Raw genomic sequence first — 21,756 nt, 5'->3', positions numbered from 1 at the left:
TGTCTTTGATACTTGTTTTCAATCTGATCTCTCTGAACCAAATAATTTTTTATTGTTGCTGTGTTGGTACATAACCTGATTTAGGCTTGGCTCTTTGGAGCCACAGTGGATATTTTGTTGACCTTTCCTTCATTTTTTGTTTTATTTTCTTTTTTTTTCTCAGTCCCATTCCCCCCACACCTTTCAGAGGGTTTTACAGATATATGTTCACAAAAGTTTTGGCAGTGGCAGTTCTGTTCCAGGTTTTAAGACAGATTACTCTTCAGAATTTATTCCTTTGAGCAGAAGAGGATGCATTGTACCCTGAAATGTTTTAGCACTATGTTTGGAACCTAGATTTCTAGGATTACTGTTTGCCTAATTCATTTTTGCCTACTCAGATGTCATCTGATAGATTTTGAGATATACAGTACTACCAGAAAGCAAAATTGGAAAGCAACAGGTCAAAATAATAAGTCAGAGGAGAAAAGAGATTTAAAAAAAGGTTTCTCTAATCTGACAGAGAACCTGTTTGTGCCTTAAGGGTTCTGATCTAGAAAAGCACTGAAATAAGTATGTAACTATCAGAAAGTATAAAGTCTGAGCAAGTATGCTTACTAGCACTACACTATACTAGTGAAATGAAGAGAAATTTTGAAGAATATATAAGAAAAAAAGGAAGAAAGACATTCCTACTTAAGCTATCTCATAGCACACTCAAATAGCAGTCTGAGTTAAAATGGTGTAAAAAAAAACATAAGCAGGACTTACAGGTATAAAATAAAAACATTGTTCATGTTTGCTGTGCCTACAGTCTAAAGGAACAAAATACAAGCTTGTAGAACTTAGCTGAAAGTACTATGCTTAAAATGTTTAACATTTATAAAAATATATTCAAAATAACAAAAAACTAGGCAGTTGTGAAGATGTGAAGAACATAAAACATGAGTTGACTGGAAATATAGTAAGTGTGGGGATATTTCAATTAGCACATAGACAGATAAATACTGTCAGATAATGGTTCAGCACAGGAAATCAAGACATAACTCTACTTCTGCAGAAATCAGTATATGAAGGCAGTATCTGAACTTCTCTGTGTCCTCCTTGGGTAATATATTAATATTCATAAAATCTCATTTTATGTAAAAAATTCACAGGTACCAAAATTTTCAATGTAAAAGTAACAATATACATTTCACCCCTGACTCTGATGTACTTGGTGCACTTTCATCTAATCATAGCCCCTTCCACATAGAATAAACATTCTCTAAACATCTTCAAAATAAGTGCTTTTTGAAAACTCTCTCAAAAATTCCACTTTTTCATCAACAACAGTTTGGCTCCATGCTGAAGCCATGTCTAGAAGACTGACTAATATAGCCATATTGTTTCCATGTCCTCCCCATATGTGTGTCTCCAGCCATCTGTTGTCTCTTGGCTTACACCGTGAAGTCCTTCAGAGAAGCAGGATTTTTCTTTATGTTTGTACAGCACCCAGCAGAGCAAGGCCTTGGGACTGTGAGGGACACAGTTAAATAACAAGTTAAATTCGTAAATAAAATCAATTAAAAGCTTGGGTTATGTTCCACTGTGTGTAATTCAGTGCTCAGAAAGAGGGGTTTCTGGTTTAAATGTCGCCATATGCTGTACACTATTCTGTGGCTGGCACAGAATATAAAAAAATTATGGGGGTGTCAACCAATATTCAATTGTCAGAGATTCAAGATTATAAGGTTAATTCTTGTGTTTAATTCTTGGATTAGAAAATTAAATCAATGAAACTCCTTCTGCAAAATGGAAGGAGTAACCACTGCTTTGACTCCAGGGGAATTTGCTTTAAATTAAATGAGAAAGCAATTTATGCCTCGCATCTGAGTCTTGTTTGACTTGTAAACTGCTACTGACATCTAAAAAGTATACTCTGTGTATAATTTATGAATAAGAACTTAAGTATTGGTAAGACTCTTAGCAAGTACCTGACTTCAGGATTTCCATATATCAATCTCGTTTTGCCCATTATCTTCCTCTAAATGTTTTGATACCTCATCAGAATTATTTTCTAATTTGCCCTGCCAGTTTGCCAAGAGATATGGGATGTTTCCTGAGTGCTCTTACTATGAATACTGAAAAAACTGAAAATGTGACTGGAAAATTAATATCAGAAATTAATATAAGAAAAATAACTATCTACAGGAAAAAAACAAACAAGCAAACGAAAAAACCTGACACCACCTCAAGCTCAAGACATCACTGCTGTGCAAATCTGTATCATCTGGAAGAGTATTCTGGGCATGTCATGTTTATGTCATGACCTTCTGTCTTCTCCACACTTCACCCAACCCAACCATTGACCAGCATCAGAACAGACCCAAGAAAGACTGGGCTCTTCAGCCAGCTCAGTTCTGTTGCTGGTTTGGGGGTATTTTATGTTTTAAATTTCAGCATTAGTGCCTAAAGACCTGAAATACCTTTAAATACTCTTCTCTTTGAAGATAGTTTCTTTTCCACAGCACTTAGCGCTTGGTGGTGCTGCCAAGTTAATTCTTATTCAGGATTCAAATTTAAGATGAATGGAATTCTGCCATTCTGAGCATTCATGAATGAAATGCTTGGACATACATTGTTGTAAACTTTGACAACAGAGTTTGCTTTTCCTTGACTTTCCTACGTGGGTTAAACAGACAAAAGTACAATTTTTCTTTCATCTCCTGAATAGCAAGACTGAAAACTAAATGGTATTGTGAAAGAAAGGCATTACAGCCCTAATTTTCTCTGTTTGTTTTCCCGCTTTTCCAGAATTCTGTGTTAAGCTACATGTCATATATTCGGGAGAAAATCTGTTTAAACTGATAGAAGCAATTTTAAGAAAGAGTGGCTTCCTTCCAAAACTGTATGTCATCAGACCTTGTAAAGGCTAGCAAATTCTAGTGCTCCTACCCAGGTCTGCAAACCATATTGCAGCATGTAAAGCCATGAGCTGTAAAAGGATAGGATTACAATGTCAAAAGTGTAAAATTTTCTGTTCTTGACTATACTGACCACTTTCCATTTTTTTTTCCTGATGCAGTAAAATTTTATGGAAAATGGGGCATGGGGAAGTATCACTGATCTCATTATGAGCTCAGGAGAAAAGGAATGATATAAAAATTTATTTCCATAGCTCACTTTGTAAAGGTGGGAAGATAGATGAAAGGAAGGGTAATAAAAACAGAAGAATAAGCTTTGGACAAATGGAGAGTACCAGAACTGTATAGACTGGAGGGGAAATGGCAAAGAAATGTAAAAAAATTAATCAGAAAGGAGTTAGTTCTCATGGCAAAAGAAAAAAAAAAAGGAGATGTAACAATATAAGCAAAGTTCTGTATGTAGATAAGAAGAATGACAAATATGAGAAACATAAATGTAAGTCAAGTTTTTTGCAGATTCAGTCTTGCCAAAACTAGGAAAATATTTAGAGATGTGTATATGAAGGTACTCAAATAGAATCTTGATTTGACTGGATACATAAATTCTAGCCTGCTTAATATTGTTAGTGAAATGTAAATCAATGTAGTATCGCAAATAAATTACTTCCTTTTCATTCTCCTGTTAAATTCCAGATGTTAATGGTTATCTGCAAGGTTCTACATCATCTGCAAGGTTGAAGGTGTGTCATAGTTTTTTGAGAACTCTGGAGCTGAATTTTCCAAAAGTATTAAGTTGTTTTTCTGCAAGATTGCATACATAAGTTTGCAGATCTTGGTCTCCCGTGTCTGATGCAGTGATTTCTTAGTTTGATTTACTGCTTGATTTGCTTCTCTTCCTCATAATGCAGCTCCCAATATTAGAAAATATTGAGCTTTATAGAATGTGTTATTTGGTAAATTGACACTGATTCTGTATTTTGATTGAATGAGTTGGAATCGTTTGCGTGTTTCTGGTGCTGTGTGTGTCAGATCAGCTGAAAGGGCAGTTTCAGCTGAAAGGTTGGTCCAGACCATACTGGATTTCTCCTGACTTAGGTTTGGCCTGTTCAAAGAATTTATAAGTCTCTGTTCATGCATAAGAGAGCTCAAATTAGCACTGCTATATGTACACAAAACAAAAATGGTATCCAGGCTACTCATTTTGCTAGCACAATGAAAAGTTGCACTTAGAGGAAAGTGCAGTGTATGTGAGAGCATCTGCACTATGCTGGTCATAAATCAGTTGTTTCATCTAATACTGCTAAAGAATTTGGCATTAGAATACTGAAAAAATGTCATTTTTCCTGAGGGGATTTACGATTTAGCTGCTTACCTGTACAGTGCAATCTCTGAAAGGTACTGTGAAAAGATTAGTCTTAGAAATGTTGCATAGAAGAGACTTCTGCTTAAGCTGCTTGGAATCAGTAGCATTGGGTCAGGCCAGTGACTTTGTAATAGAAACTACCCCTTCTGTAACCTCTTCCAGTGCTGTGCTGCTCCTCTTATGAAGAATATTTTCCTAATGGAAACTGAACTTTCCAAGGGGCAGTTTTGCACCATAGTTCCTTCTGTATCATCTGTGAGGAGTTTGATTCCATCATCTTTGTCACTTCACGTAGTTACAGGCTCCCAGTAGATCCCCCCTTGAGCTCCTCTTCACCAAAATAAGCAAGCACTGTTCCTTCAGCCTCTCCTCCAGACTTGTAGCCTTCCAAAGCAACCCTGCACTGGGTCCTCTCCAGTTTCTCAATGTCTTTGAACTGCAGGCCCAAAGTGTTATTAAAGGTGAGGGCTCACAAGCACTGAGTAGAAAGGGGTGTCATGACTTTCCTGGATCTGCTGACCACATTGCTCAAAATGTAGCTCAGTGCCACTGTTTACGTTATTCATAATAACAGAACTTACCTCTTAGTGGCTCAACAGCCACTGTAGCCTCCATATCCTTTTCAGCAGATCTGAAACAAAAAGTTCCTTCGCTTTCTGCATTGGTGCATTGGGATTTTTCTTCTCAGGTGCAGAATTTTGTGCTTATGGAAATTTCTAAAACAGAAACTTCAAAAAGGCTTCTCTTGCCTAGGCTTCCCGTGTCTCGTGGTGTTTGTGAATTGAAGTTCCACCAGTCAGCACAGCAGCCCCATGTCCCAGTTTTGTATCATCTGAAAATCTACTGAATGTACATTCTGTCTCCTTATCTGGGCTATTGATGAAGATACTGAACAGTGTCTTCATAACAGTCCATCTGTTACTGTACTCATTTCCAAACATCAACTGGACATCAAGCTATTGACTCTGTTCTTTAAGCTTGTGATTATGATCAATCCAGCCTACCTACAGTCTTTTCATTCAGCCCATATTTAATCATATTATAAGTGACAGCACTTTCGGAAATGTGTCAAAAGGCTAACTGCAGTAAAACTCCATTGCAGTCACTTCCCTCCCTTCATCTGCATGCCCAGTCATTTCATTGTAGTGGGCAACCAGGTTGGGCAAGCATGATTTGCTCTTGGTAAATCTTTGTTGACTTTTCTTGATTATTGTCTTGTCCTTTACATGTTGGATATTGATTCAAGAGGACATGCTCCACGATTTTTCCAAGGACTAAGGTGAGGCCAACCACTGTATAGTTCCTTAGATACCCCACCTGACTCTTGTTTAGTATGTATGTAAGATTAACTTTTCTGCAGTCATCAAGGATGTTCTGTAATAGCAGTAATTTTTCACAGGTGGTAGCCAGTGGTGTTGCAATAACTCTGTCAGTTTTTTCAGCACCCATAAGTATATCCCATGTGGTCCCTTGTGTTTGAACACACACTGGTTCTTTGGGTATTCCCCAGCTTATGCCCTTCCCCCCTCCACAGCCATTCCTCTCCTTCCCAAACAGTTCATGCGGGGGTCTGGGAACAGTGTTGGCCTAAAAAGTGAGATGCAAAAATGGATTCAAGTGCTGCAGCCTTTTCTGTACCATGTGTCATTGTCTTATCTCCCTTAGTTAGCAATAGACCATTTTCCTTGAGTCTCCTTTTGCTGCTCTGCATACTTATAAGATTACTTCTTGTTACCCCTTAATGTCCCCCATTAATTTTTGCTCCAGATGGGGTTTTGTCCTTCCTAGTTTTGTTCATGTGCCCAAACAATGATTGTGTGCTTGTCCTTTGTTTCCTGCCATTGTTTCCACACATGTGCTCTCCATTTCCACCATTTCCACCTCCATATGTGCTTTTCCCATTTCAGTTCATTAAGAAGCTCATTACTCAGCCAAGTGGACCTTCTGCCTACCTTGTCTGTATGTGCCGATTCCTCATGTGTACCTGGGTTAGGTCCCTGTTCTGTGGCAAAGCCTCCCCACCTAGATTAGCAAGTCTGTTCACAAAGATTTCTTCCCCCTCTTTGCCAGGTAGACCTGTTCTCTAAGTTGTCTGTCCTCATCAAACTGGGAGCCACAAGGAAAATAGTTGGAGCCCAGCTAATGCCAGCAAGTATGTAACCATATGTGGGCTCCCTGATACACCTGCTGCTGTCCAGGCTTTTCCCTTTTGCCATAGGATTGAAGAGAAACACCACCAGGGTTCCTGTCCCCTTCACCCTTGCTCAGAAGCCCTACAGTCACTTTTGAACTAAAATGGTTTCACATCACCCTGTCTTTGGTGAATGCATGAATAAGCAGGAAAACATCAGAACACTAGGTGACAAAACAGTCTTTTGCAGCACCACAAACAGAGGCTCCAAAAGAGCAAGAAACCTCCCTAGTTGACAAGTCAGGCTTGAAGAGTCACCAGCCACACACTGTCACTCATCACTTTCCCTTGGTAGTGCTCTGATAAGGTGTCCAACCTGAATTCTTCCTCTGAAGGAGCTTGTTCTTACCCTTCTGCTGCTAGAAGTCCCAAGTTTACAGTTCCCTCCCTTGTATCAGTGCATGCCTTCTTCCCACTGTATTTTGCCTCAGTTGCACCTTTCCTGTCTGCTGCATGAAGTTTTACACCTGGAAAGATCTTGTCAATCCCCTGTCAGTCATCCCAATGCAATAAAACACACCTGCCTCTTCTTACAGCTCTTCACCTGCTGCTGCAGAACCACAACAGAGCAAAGCCCACATCAGGGAGCTTGCTCTCAGAGTCTGCCCAGAGGTTGTTACAGCACCGCTGGTGACAGCAGAGGTGGAGGTTACACCTTGTAGCATGTCATCACCATTTGGGTGTTGTCTAATTGTGCAAACAGCCCTGGGTCTCTTGTGTGCCAAGTTCACTGTCTTGCCTGTTTGCCCATCCCACTGCCAGCACTCCTTGGTGCCCTTCCCACAGTTGCCAGAAAAATCAGGAACTACAAGTTCATTTAGCCTTGTGCAAGATTTCCCACTTGGAAAGGAGACCCCTTGCACTGTCTCTGACTCCCTGACCACAGTTCCCTCCTTGGTGCCTGCTGGGTTTGCTGAGCACTGCTCCTCCCCATGCTGGATCCCAGCGAGCGGAAAGAGCAGGGGGTGTAGTTTAATCAGCACTGCTCTCACTTGCCAAGAGAAGAAGTACTGTTGTAAAATTGAAAAGGTCAGTTTCAGTCTCTGTTTGGATGGATTCAGCTGTCCAAAAGCATTTCAAGATCAATTTACTGCAGTTCTCACCTATGAATAAGAAAAAAAAATACTCTAGGATACATGGAAACATTTATTACAAGAAGTTAAATTTTCTGTTTCACCTGTAGGAGATATACTGGGGTTCAGTTACTGGCTAATTATTTTAGAATTTGATTGTGTTATTTTATAGTAGAATACTCAAATATTTTCACTTTTCCCTCTCTTACAGCTGCAGTTGCAGTGCCAATGGTAGTTTAAAATTTATGGTAGATTATCCCTTGCAGTCAATAGCTGTTTGTACTAGAAAAAGGTCTTCTGCAGGAACGTCACTTGAATAGAAATGTCAATGCAGATATGCTTGTACAGGCCGTGACAGAACTGCAGACTTTGAATGAGGTCACTCAGCAGTTCTAAATTGGCAAAAATCCCTTTGAGGTCTAAGTGGTCAAAGTATGAGGATAAGAAGGAAAAGGTGAGAGTATGTAATATAAAGAAATAACAAGGAAAAAACATTTCATATCTATTAGGTGCAAGGAAAAAGCATGTAGGGAAAAAGTGATAATGCTGCAGTTACAATGCTCTTTATTCATCAGTTGCTTTTGGATTTGTGATATATTAGTGTAAAATCTGCTTTGCTTGGTTCTAACTTGGCTTCTGATGGAGATTAAGATCACTTATACCTTTAAATCAAGACTGACTCATTCTATTTATTCTTGCTGATCAGTTTTGGGGTTTTTTTTTTTCATTTGAAAAGTAATTTGCTTTCTAATGCTCAGTGATCTCCATCAAACAAGACTGTGGTAGAACTGCAAAGCTCCAAATAAAACAGGAGGCTAAAAAGTACTTTGGCTTTCTCTGAATATCTTTAATTCAATTGCATACTTAAACGAAAGCCTGCTTTAATACTGTTGGTGACTTAGCTTTGAAGGAATTTTTCTAAAGGAGTGGTGATCTTCCTCTGGAGTATGGTTTTCAAAGACAAGATTGGATGGATTTGTAAACCAGCAAAGACATTTAAAGAGGAATTGTTAGCTGAGGTAGTTCCCATTGCTTAGACAGGGCATGGATCCATGGCTGGGTACTAATACTTCTCTTGGGCTTTAAAATCAATTTTTTTAAATTCCAATTTTAAATTATACTTGATGCAATATTTTTCTAACCTTAGCTTGGTAATTTAGAGTAACTGCTTTATACTGTGTGTGTTATATAGTTTTCACCTAAATAGTATGTATCATGGTGTCTGAAAGTGAAGTTGGCTGTGAACAGAAGGGTAGGGATTAAATACAGATAGAGCATGATGTATGATTGCAAAAATAAGTGTGCCAAAATACATGGCAGTAATGCATCCTTGAGATGCAATGCTAGGTCTCATGAAATATGTCTCTTGAAATTCAAAAAAAAAAAAAAGGTTTTCAAAGGAATAGCTGAGGAAATTATACTAGAAGAAGTTAGAATTTTTTCATTTGGTGAGTTTTTTCAGCCAGTGCTGTGGTACTGTGTTTGCACAAGTGAAACCAGGTAGCTGGTCTATAAAAGAATCCTGAACCATTTGTGAGGTCAATGTAGATAGATTTTTATTTAATTCCTTAGAAGGAAAAAGAGTAATACTAAAAAACACTGAGATATTAAAACCAAACCCTATTTCCATGAAATAACAAAACTTTCCAAGAACAAGGGAAAAAAACTTTAAACTTTAAAAAAAGTTAAAAGAGGTCTAAGCATGTCAGGGATTAACCTACTACTTTTAGTCTGCATTATATAAACTTTAGGGGTTTTAATGCTAATAATCTTTTCATTGTAGGAGGAGGAATTAGAGGCCCAGATTTCATTCCTACAAGGACAGCTAAATGATTTGGAAGCCATGTGCAAATATTGTGCAAAGATGATGAACACGCATCTTGGTAAGTGCAGTACCTTGAATTAACCTGTAAATCTTTGCAAAGGCTCTTCCAGTGTTTGTATTAGAACTAAAACAATATTTATGTAGTACAGTGCATATTATTTTATAAGCCATGATGAAGATTGAATTGATGTACTCAGTTGTTCTTTCAGATGCTGCCAGCCTCTGTATCTTTATTCTGTCACACTTTTAAACTTGGGAGTGGGATAGCCACTGATGATACTAATAAGTAAAGGCATTTTAGAACAGATGCCTTTGATTTCTTGTATTGTAAGAGACTTGTTGGAGCTCAGTCCATGTGAAATTACAGACTTGAAGTCCATTTGCGGTTCAACAGTCCCACAGTGATACTTGATGTGTTCAGTGATAGTTGTATAATATTCATATACTTTCATTAAATGTAACATTTTTATAATCTACAATTACCTTTGATATGCTAAAATGTTACTGTAGGCTGGCTAGTTTGATATTTGTCTCAGAACAGAAGAAATATAGTAAGATAAAAGTCAATACATTGGGAACAGAGTCAGCAAATTCTCCTGTCTAAAATTCTGCTTACATATTGCCAAGACAAATCTTACAAGAGAAAGTAAACAAAAAGCTTCACTCAGATCAAGCATAAATATTTTTAACCAGGTTTTGATAAAAGAGGTGGTTTTAAACTATGTTGAGCTGAGCTCTAAATGTTAGTATATTTAGTTATGTGAAAAAGCTCCATTGTTGAGAAATCAGAGCAAAACTACCATAATTTTAAGATTTATTTATGGCCTGCAATATCTGAGCAAAATAAAGTTGAAGATTTCAGTAGGTAGAACTAAGCATGTGATATCTAAATTTGTCAGGCCAGAAGGTTCAGATGTGAAAACCATATTGTAATTCTATTTTCTTTCATGTGGGTGTTTTACTAGCCACTGTTACAAACCTAGGAAAAGATATAAATATTGTATTGCTTGAAAGTTGGGAATTACAGCCTTGAAAAGCCAAGTCTAAACCTCTAACCCCGACAGCTTTAGTCTGATGTATTGTATTGCTTTTGTGAAGGCACATGACTAATGATGAGATTAGAAGCAAGCAAAGGGATAAATTATTAGCTACTGAAATGATGGGGAAAAGATTGCTGTGTCAAGAAGAAAAACTGAAGTTTCTTTCCTCTGGGAAAGAAGACGAGGAGTGTTTAGCAAGGGTATCAGTTCCAAGCATAAACATTTCAGCAACTATAGCTGCACCAGGAATCAGAATAAACCCAAATAATAAACCCAGACAAAGCTCCTTGAAGCAGTCTGCCTTTCAGCACTGGATTCATGAACTGAAAGCATATGATCTGTGATGATATCCAGGGGTTAAATTCTTTTTCCAAACATATTGGAAACAAAAGCATTTAGGGCCAGTAGTCTCCCAGGAGCACCATGGAGTGGTTTGTTACCCTCACAAGATAAGGAAAGCCATCCCTTGTAGTGCTTTGGGGTGTCCTGGGTGTATTGTGACACCCCTGCAACACTCTCAGAGCCTGCCAGCCTGGTCTCTTCCATGTCTACTCCCTGTACTTCTTCACAATATTCCTGCATGTCTTGTCAGCATCATGGACTATTAGCTTTGTAAATTTGTCTTACACTAGTGTGTTTATATCCTATAGAGATTAACAGTTACGAGTGGTAAAAAGCACAAGAGACACAGAGACACCACCAACCTTCACAGCCTGTACATTTGTAGTAAATTGATGAGTTTAGGTATGCCCAAATCAGCTAGCAGATAATCTCCATGAAGGCAGGAAAAAAAGCTTGCTACAATTCTTGCTGATGTGGAAAATCCCAGCAGGCTGTGCTAGAAAATGGATTCTCTGATGAATCAGAGACCACCCCCTGATGATTATCTCCAGAGTCCATACACTGCTCAGGGCTTCAGAAAAGGGCAGCAGAATAAAACCCAAGAGCACATGTGGTTATTTCCAAAGGGAAAAGTTAGCAGAGGCTGCTACATCTGATTCTCTCCCAGGTATCCGTTTACCCATGAAAATGGCTTTGTTTCAGAAACTGCAGAGCAGATGAGTTATATCACTGCTCTTGTAAACTGTCAGAACACTTAACTTCAAGGATATTACTTCTTCCTCTGGGGCTGACTTTTTCTGACTTCATCACCCAGCTATTAGCTCATGTAGCATTTTTAATAACAAAGTTGAAAATCTTCATTTAACTTACCTATATGCAGTGATAAAGTAATCTCTCAGCACTGTCTTTGCTAAGTAGAACACTACATTTTATTTTATGTGAGCTACTTTTTAGACCAGATCATTTTTGTGGTCTTCCTTTGAATTCTTCAGGATTTTCATATGTCTTTTCAAGAAGGTGAATTGTATCAGGACATGCTGTACCAGCCCTGGGCCCAGGAAAGTGGTTACTTAGCACAGGGAAGGTCATCTCTCTACTCTCATATGGCATTGCTCTTTTCAAACATTTGTAATGCAGCATCACATTAGTGCTCTTTGATACAGTGATAGTTTGAGGTGATAATATGTTATGACCTTTAAAATTTGGTGATTCACAGGTTTCTAAACAGAGGCATTTATCCTGTGGGTAAAATCAGGAAATGTTTATTTCTGCATGTGTTCCTTGTATTTGACAATATTAAAATTCACTTCTTGCTGTTTGGCATTTTAGCTGAATAATTCAGGTAACTCTGTGATGTACTCAGTTTTCTTCTGCCCTTCTAACTGCAGACATAACCATCATATATTTAATGTTGTCTAAATTGTTGATGAAAATGTGCACATATATAAAAGTTGGGGAGTCTTACAGAACTAATTCTTTCAGCAAAGAGTTAGACAACGTTTCTGTAAATTACGAATATGTCAGTCAAGCAGTCAGGCCTGCCTGTTAAATTTGATTAAATTTAAGTGCTTATTCTTAAAAACCTCCTTTTTTTTTAGATTGATGTTGTAAACCTGTCTTTTCAGACATTATTACTCAACCAATATTCTTTTTCTTGTAGGATCCATTGCATTTGCAGGTCACATTTTAACAAAACATTAATTCATACTTCTAAAAATACATATCCAGTGATCATTTGCCACAAAATTATCACAATATCAAACAATTACAGAATATCCTTTTCATGGTTTATAATGACACAGCTGAGGATTTTTGGCTGTCTTTTCTCAGGTTCTTTCACTTACAAGGGGAAATCCAGATGACAGTCAGATGCAGTTACTTCATTACAGAGGTGATGTGTTGTAGCTGAGAAATTATCAAAATAACCATGAAATTATCTGTGCTGTTTTGAATATGAGGGATAGAATAGCAGTTTTTATTTTGTTCATATGTTCAGAGATGCTTTCATTAAATGTTTATCTCCTTCTGTAAATAAATCCCACAGTCTACAACATGGCAACAACAGAATTAACTGCTTGAATTTCTGGGCATGTTACCATGGCAATGAATGATGGTTCTGAAATATTGCTACTTAGTGCTATGGGTAGGAATAGAGGGTTCATTATTAAAATGGAGGAAAGTCATCTTGTGATCGTGTTCTCCATCTTAGGGCACTGCCTTAGAAAGAGCTTTACTTTTCTTCCCTCTCTCCCTTAACCACTGGAGTATTGCTCAGGGAAAATTCCTTTTAACACCTCCAAGGACAAATGTCAAAATTTAGGCATGTAAAATGGCAATACAGGGAAGTAGATTTTGCTGTTGTTCCCACCTGTTTTCACAAGCTTGTCATAACTTTCAAAAAAAAATCCTGTATTCAATTTTTCCATTATTGAAATGAAGACAAATCCAAACTTGTAAACCTGTCATGTGGCTTTGTTCACAAAATAAATGCAGAATATTACTCAGCTAATAGTGGAAAAGTATAGTTGCCATAGCTATCACTGCTCTAGCATCATCACAGATATATTTTCTTGATGTTACTTTTTCACAAGCACTAGCCTTTTTCAGGAAATAATATTGTCACTGGTGATTTCAGAAATATGGTAATATTCTTAAGCATTTTTCTTTCTGGGAGATACTCTACTGTTAGTGCACATAAATTCTTCAAGGCTCAATGATTCAGAAAGCTGTAATACACCATTTAAGTATTGCAACATTATTACCTGTCACAATGTTACTTCTATTTTGAAGAATTTTGATTGTTTCCTCCTTTCTTGCACTATGTGAAAATAAAAGCATCAAGCTAGCAAGTGCATTCAGAAAAAGATTTTTCCTGGTATCTGGTAAATGTGACATCTGTATGATGTCTTAGTGTAGATAATGAAAAACATGTCTAAGAGACATGCACACAAGCAGCACTCAGAGGGCCTTGTAGTATCTGCTGGAAGATTCCTCTCTGGTCCTTCACATTGGACATGGGAATGAGTTTGAGGAGTTTGTTCAACACAGTCAGTCTAGAGTGTCTCAAGAGCAAAGCTTTGTTACATCCCAGGGTCAAGCCTGTTAAATGGCAGTTCAGGTGACCCCAGATAATGACACTGTCATCTGACACCATCTGCTATTCTAATCTTTAGGGTTTGGACCCTGTCCGCACTGGCCCACAATTAAAGTGCAGCTTCTTAATAAAAAAGTGAATTAAAGCCCTGGAGAATTATCAGTCCTCCCCCTCCATAGGCAAGTACCAATGAGAGATTGTGGATGTTCTATGTTAACTTGCCAGTTTTGTTCCAGAAGGAAAAGTGCTGAATTTCAAAGTCTTGTCTCTTTATATGGGACAGGAGCCAATCCATCACCACTATCTCAGACAGGAGAACCTACCATTTGTTTCCAACATGGTTTTGGACCTCCAAGTGTGGGAAGGTTTACCAAGTAATTACACACGTAGCACAGGAAGTCCTTCTCATGAGAAGCAATTTAAAGGAACATTGGTTCAGTATTAACTTGGATATGGAGATATTTATATAAAAACTTTTTTTTTTTTGATGGGCAATTTATCAGGTTATAAAAGTAGAGAAACTAAGGTCATTCCCCACTTGCTTTTGCTTAAGGGCAGCACTATGTAAATGCAGAAGGTTGCTTCCTCAGCTAGCTGAGATTCAGAAACAATTTAGCTGCTTTCTTGCTGCACAGAGCCTCAGCTAATAACCCCTGAGGATTCATACCAGTTCTGCAGTTAGCTCACAGGGTTCTGCACAACATCCTAGAAATATGTGCAAAGGTACCCAATTATACAGAGGAAACATAAGTCTGCCTGGTTTTATTAATTTCACCTTCATATTGCTACTGCTTAACTTGAACCAGCTGCCAGAGGGAGATTCAGGTGGGTCTCAGAAATATGTTGCTCAATATCCAGGTCTTTAAATCACTTCTTGTCTTGGAGGCAACATCACGAAAACCTCTTAGGTCTGACCCACATGCAGTAAAGCATCATGGCTTCACTAAGCCAAAGCAAATAAATCCTTCTCTGAGCTTCCCATACAGGGCTGTTGGCTTTTGCTTGTGGTGCATTTTCCAATTTCACTCCTGCTATCTGTAATATGTTGCTATGTCCTTCACCAGTATTCCAGTACATCTCTGCCCCTCCATTGTGGATTATGGAGGGGATGTGGAAAAGTGGAGTTTTCATCTCCCATCCTTGTAAACACCACCAGCATCCTGCCTTTGGAATGGCGTGTCAGCTCTCAGCTTTCATACGTAGCCTGTAAAAAACTGCATGTATTTACAAAATGCCCAGAAATTACAGCATCATGGTAACAAGAAAAATGAAAACCAGTCTTTTGAGAGTTCTTTGGATGGGATCACAGGACATCCCTTCCACAAACATCAAGCAGTGCTGGCACTTGTATATTCACTAGCAGTTCCTGACATCTTCCAGACGAATATTTTTTGGAAGACTTATTAAAAACTGTTCAAAGCCACCTTTTCACTGTGATTATTGCAAGCACCATGAGCAAGGAAGAAAAAATAATAAAATAAAGACTTAAAAACTTACAGGATATAGTTGCTAGTATCATTTTAGTTGTTGTGTGAAATAGCACTTTTAGAGGCTTAATTAGACTGATTTAATTCCTTCTTTTATCAGTCAGTGCAATTGTTATAAGGATGCATTTTATTTTAAGGATCATTTACAACAGGGAAAGGAGAGAAGGAAGTTGATTTAATGCTCAGTATTTAGGGATTGACATACTGCCCAATATAGATCTGGACACAGTGCTTCTTAAATGTATGCAAGATAGTACTGAATTCTTGTTTTATGTGTCGTGGTGAGATGAAAGGTTATGACATTTTTGTAAGGATAAAATGAAATGGAAATTATGTTGCTGCCCTGTGCTGAAATGAAATACTTCAGCATTTGTTGAGGAAGTAGATGCATTAAATGAGTTCTCTTATGCTTGGGACATAAATAAAATAATCCATGGTTTATAAAACCAGTGTGATTAGAAATGCTATCAGTATAAAAGGCCACATCAAACACAGGCCCAAGAGACTAAGGGATTGCTGTATTTGGTTAGGAATAATAATGTAAAATAACCTATACAAAGAGCATATAAAGAAAGAGCAGCAAATTTATTAAATCAAATGTAGGAATGTTTACTGGGAAACAAGTATTTGTTGTATAGCATAGTATACAACAAATACTTGTACAAACTTATTTTTAGACTGTCACTTCTGGTCATTTTACAGATACATACATTTTATATATCTCTATGAAGAATAAAAGTGTAATTCTTCATGTTCCATGAATTGTAACCACCTTTTTGCTACTTAAGAGTAGCTCTTAAGGTCAGAAACAACTGGTTCAACTCAGAGCAAGCCTCCTTTCTTTCTGTAACAACTGTGCCAGTCCTGAAAATCCAGCTGTGGTAGGCACCTACAGATGCTTTCATCCCAGTAGTCTGACTGAAAAGGAGATTAAAATAATGAAGCTTACACAGCCCCTCATTACCTGATTAACAGCTTTCCTTGCAACTTTCAGTGAATTCCCGTTGCTTCCTCCCTGCTGCTCAGTGAGCGTCTCTCCTATACTGAAGTACACTGACAATCCACCCTTTCCTTCCCAGCATCTCTTAGGCAATGGCTTCTCTTCCAGTTCTAGCTTTAAGGAAGTAAAACCTTAGCAGAAGCTAAATTGTTGTAGGACTAAATTATTAGTTTGCCCATTATTTCCATAAATATACATATGTAAGGTATATGTTAAGCATAATCTGCTTACTGTGTGTAAATTGGAGTTGACAGCTAAGAATTGATCGTGTCTTTGAGCAAGAGGTGGACAAAATTACTTCATGACCCTTTCCAATCTCCTTCTTTGTACATCTGCAATTCTTGCTATGAGTTGATCATTGGTAACTTTTTACTACTGTTTCACTACTGTTTCTCTGATGTCACAAGCATCACTACAATTCAAATACTGATGTAGTGTTGGGGCTCTGCACAACACATGAATCAGAGGTAGAAATACATCACTTATATTCAACGCTGTATAAATAATTTGTATTCAAATAAATGTTTGAAGAATGTAGTGTTTCACAGATAATTTCAGATTTTTAGCATCTTTAAGTTCTTTAAGATTCAAACGCTGCTAAGTGGCGCTTTTAATACAATGTGTAATTGTTACTAGAAGTGTTGGCATTCACAGTGAGGTAAACACTGCTTAGCAGTGTTGCCTTCATCAACACTTAGATCACAAACACTGTTGTTTTGGAAGGGAATTAAATTCCTCTCATTTGTATTTTTAATGCTGGAAGGAAAATGCAGTACTTGGAAACATCCTGACTTGCATTATTAAACAGCAATATCACTATATCATAGAGCATAGTCTTTCTAGAAAGGCCACAAACCAGTGTTAAGGTCTAGAGTTCATTTTCTAGAGTTCATTTTCATGCTCATCACACCAAGTTCAGGTAGGAAAGTAGTATTTGTTGTGAAAAGAGAGAAAGATTGATTACCAGAAGCTAAAGTCTCAGTCTGTCCTTCGAGCCGCTTAATGTTCCTGAAAAGGCAGTCTTGCTGTCACTAATATATTGTGCAGGGAATATTGGAAACATTTTCTGTAAACCCTGATTTCATAAAGACAATCAGACAACAGTACTGGAATATGAGTTTGGAGAGTTGGCTGTGCCTTGACATATATGGGAACGCTTTTGGCTTTTCTGTTTTGGAAAAATTAAGAGATGTACTGATACCCTCAGTTCTCTCCTTGCTCCTGCCTACGATGGAAGTGAGAAGGTACTTTTGCATTCTGGGTTTGAGCTCTCTTCTCAGTAGTGAAAACAAGGGAGAAAAAAGTCAATTTAACATGACTCTGGCACTGTTGCTTGTTCACAAGTCATTGATCAGGAGCTAGTAGTAGGAAAGCAGCATTCGTAATACAGCTTGCAGCTAGTTCGAGTTAGCTCCTCTCAGCAGGAGTCATCTTCCTGGAAAGGCCCCACGGAGAGCAGCTTAAAATAGAAATCATTAGGAGGGAGATGCACTGCAAAAGCAGCAGTGAGAAAAAAACAAAACCTCAGAGAAGTTTGGTTTTGTCCGCATCCATCTGATTTTATGTCAAGTGTACTTTGTGCCTTCATCTGGCAGGGTGTTTGTCTCCCACCTCCTCGGTGGAAGGGAAGAGGTGCAGATTTGTCTTCTGGATGGATGGGCATGAGGAGATGCCTGAGGGGACCTTGTCTACAGCAGACAAGCTTTCCCATTCATTTAGTGCAGCTCTGGTTGGGTGGTTGAGTTTCTTGCAAAATCTGTATTGAGTGCAAGCAAAATTTTCAGTGAAAGTTACTTTATTTAATAAGTTTCTAAAATAATTATGCCAAGCTTAACAGCTTTTCCACATTCAGAGAGGAATGTTTTGAATAGCCCCTTTCCTTGGTCTGGGAAATCAGCAGTGACTGCTCACACCATCATGGAATATAAAGCATTTCAATCGTCAGAAAGCATAAGCTTTATCTAATTTTCCTCCTAGAAGCTGCTGTGGCTGTTTTTCCTCTTTCATCGCTATACATAGCATGTCTTCAGTTTAAAATTTAGCAATTAATTTAGGGGAAGGAAATAGAAATCGTGATTTTTTAAAGTACTTCTACACTGAGTGTGCATGTAAAGTGATTCACAATTTTCCATAATGTCAGAGCAAGAAATAAAAAATATACTTCATCTTAATTTTTAGCTGTTTCAACTGTTGCTAATGAATTCACTACCTGCCACAGTGTTTCTCCACATTTTCTAAAAAAGAACATGAATGCAATCATTTCCATGTTCCTGCTCTGTAGTTGTAGTTGGATTTAAAGTATATCAAGGCAGCTGATCACAGTCTTACTCAGGAAGTAATTATTGATTTACTGGTCTGGTATCTATCAGACTTAAACAGGTCTGCTCATTTAAGAATAAGTACCCCAAATTAATTCTAATTCATTATATAAAAGTCATCCTTTGAGATGTGAATCTGGTTTGAGGGCATCCATCAAAGTAGATAATGTAGCTGACTCTCTGAAGAGAACAACTGGTTTAACAGCTCTGGTATTTCTGAGGCTTAGTCAGGCTCACTGTCAGCGTATGACAGTTCATTTTGTGATAGTCAGACGTTTGTTAGCACTGTTTTGAAACAAATCCAGACTGTTGTAATGGCAGTCTGGTATCTTGTACATCTCACAGCAGTGATCTGACCACCAGGTGAGAAGTTGCAAAATTCACTTTTTGTTTTCCTCTACTAAGAACTTCATTGCATAAAGAAATATTGTCTTTTTCTGCAGAAAACATTTGGCATCAGCTAAATGAAATCTTGAAAGAAAGAAAAAAAAACAAACTAGGCAGTCAGGAATATTTGACCTTAACCTTAGTTTTCTCTGTACAATAGGATTCTGATAAATTTTGCATAACAACAGCTATCCCAACAGATGGATATTTATAGCACAGAATGAAACTGGACTCAGTTTTGAATAACATAAAATCACATAGTCTGTTTGATTCATTGTATCAGTGGGGTTTTTTTTAAAGGTAAGAAGGTGTTTTCACTTCCAAATTGACATCAGCAGGGTTTTTCAGATTTTGCTTTTTTATTAAAAAAAAAGGTGGATATGCAGCAGATAAGTAAAAAAAATCAATATGTGGCCAATTCATTCATATACATGAAGCACTTCTCTCAAGTACAATAACATCTCCTATGAAGGAAGAATTATTAAATTATACATTTCAGCTTAAAGTGTAAGTCCTTCAGCTGAGTAATATTATATCAATATATATATCAAAATAGCACTCTTGAAATAGTATCTTTTGAAGTATTTCCAGTTGCAAGGGTACCTTTTGAGATACAGAAAGGTAAAATAAGCTTTTTGTCTGCACTGGAGATCTTGTTTTCCCTCTTCATCTCAGCAACTGACTGCCCTATGAGGTCGCCCCAGCAGTGGGAGAACCTTGGATGAGAGTCCTCCAGTGAGGATGCTGTGCCCTGGTGCAGCCATTCACAGGAGAGCAGCGCAGAGCTCGTACCAACTTTCGTGCCATCCCTCCTCTTCTTCCCAGCTCTCTTTCCAGTCCATGTGGATTTCAAAGGAGGGTCCCAGCAGAAGGATGTGATCAAGGTGGCACTCATGCAAAATCACTTTGCTTGTGTGCTTCACGCATCTAAGGATTATTTTTTTTTAATTCCTCCCTACTCACTAGGCAAGGAAGAAGAATGAGCATTGGTAAATTTGGGTTCCACTCATTTGAAAGTTAACAAACTTTGCGTTCAAAAGAGATGAGGGCAGCAGTTCAAGGACATATTTAAGAAAAGGATTCATTGCCAATTCCACAAGGAATTCTACCTTCCTTCTGTTTCATTGCACAAGAGAAGGACATCCCAATTTATGCCTTTATGCCTCAGTTGCTACTTATTGGCTGAATTTCCTACCTTTTTCCTCCTAATCTTTTTTCCTCTGAAACTAATATTAAAATCTGGCATTAATCTTGCTAAAGTAAATATGTGATGATACAAACATTTCTATTAATTTTTCTGGCTGGGTAACTATCATAAGTTTTTAGAAATTTATCAATGTACTGGCTCATCAAACACAGTTTCAGCTGGGTTTTACAGTGATGATAAATTATTTTCCTTATTTTGTTAAATACTGATTCACAAAACATCTCTAAAGGTCAGTAATAATACTAGAGTAATTCCATATAATGTGGAATACCTTTCAGCTTTTGTTTTCTTGCTCTTGTTGTCCCAGTTTTTTATGGTTCCTTCATTTAGTCTTCAACAGCTTGGAGGTTTGCTTTGAATTATTTTCTTGATCCATCTGCTTAGTTTGTGTGCAAACTAAGTCCTAGTTTTTTAATGTATGGCTTCGTTTATGTGAGGGTCACACACTATGGAATACTTTCCTTTCTAATGCTGAGAAATGGAAAGACAGTTGAATTTGGTGATTCAGACTGCGGTCAAGCATGGCTGTCCTGCCTATGAAGGCTTTGGACTTCTGATGTTTCAAATTCTGGACCTTTTAAAATAAGGAAATCGTACATTCTTTGAAACAGTGGAAAACAGAATGTAATTTATTCTTTTATAAATAAATATTACTATATTTTACTTACTAAATTGAGAAAATAGACAATTTAGATATAAAATAAAAAAGCAAGTAAAATGTTGCAATAATTATGGATTTTCTCAGTTCAAGCTGCTACATATTTGCAGAAAGATCTGTTTTTTATTATTTCTGCCCTTCATAATGCAGTGTCTTTCTCATGTAAAATTGTTCAATTGTACAACAATTTGACAATTGTACAACATTGCTGCAGGACATTGCCACTGTAGTATAGTAAATAATGTGAGCATAGATCTCCTTGTTCGGGGAGGATGCTCGTGCAAAGCTGAGTTGTGGTACCTTCATTGGTATTCTTGACCTTGATCACATCACTTTGACTTTTGACAGCTGTTGCCTTTCATGGTTCTAGACTCTTTCATTCCTTCTGCATCTCAGATTGCTTTTTAGCAGTTCATTTAGTACTTAGGTGTGGTTTCTTTCTCTTCTGCTCCCTTTCTCTTCCTCCTTTATACCCATTACTGATTTCTGGCCCCGACTCAATTTCAAACTTGTGTTTATAGACAAGTTTTAAATCTACCTCTCCACTTCTAATCTTTCTTCTTGTCCTGTCTCCCACATCTCATTATATTGCTATTTATTCTGTAAACACAAAACTCATACCAAATTACTTAATGCTTTTACTTGAAACTTCATATTGTGTTAGAGTTGGCAGTATCATCATATTTGTCCTTGTCAGGATCATCTGTTAACAGCAGTTCACTGATTTGGGCCCTGAACATGCAGGATGTTGTTAAAAACAAACAAATGCAATGCAGGTGTGGATTAATTGTACAGAGCTCTACTTGTGAAGTACCTGGGATACACATACTTGTGAGCAGCAAAGCATTCTTCCCCAGTGAGTGTCACTGAGGGATTTGGGCTCAGT

At 37.7% G+C, this 21,756-nt stretch overlaps 1 protein-coding gene across 9 annotated transcripts in view; it reads left to right on the top strand.

Annotated features, from left to right (window-relative positions):
- TBC1D5 (TBC1 domain family member 5) overlaps positions 1 to 21,756 on the top strand; it is a 311,934-nt gene that overhangs the window by 278,513 nt on the left and 11,665 nt on the right. For 7 of the 9 annotated variants that reach the window (XM_064413959.1, XM_064413895.1, XM_064413904.1 and 4 more), the window contains 2 exons: positions 5,495 to 5,527; positions 9,296 to 9,395. In XM_064413959.1, the coding sequence (XP_064270029.1) occupies positions 5,495 to 5,527; positions 9,296 to 9,395 (133 nt within the window). The remainder of the gene's footprint in view (positions 1 to 5,494; positions 5,528 to 9,295; positions 9,396 to 21,756) is intronic. The other 2 variants (XM_064413964.1, XM_064413950.1) reach the window with 1 other exon arrangement.

The sequence above is a fragment of the Passer domesticus genome, chromosome 1, assembly GCF_036417665.1.
Source record: "Passer domesticus isolate bPasDom1 chromosome 1, bPasDom1.hap1, whole genome shotgun sequence".
NCBI lineage: Eukaryota > Metazoa > Chordata > Aves > Passeriformes > Passeridae > Passer > Passer domesticus.
Note: the sequence above shows the minus strand (reverse complement) of the source record. Positions and strands in the feature narration are given on the sequence as shown.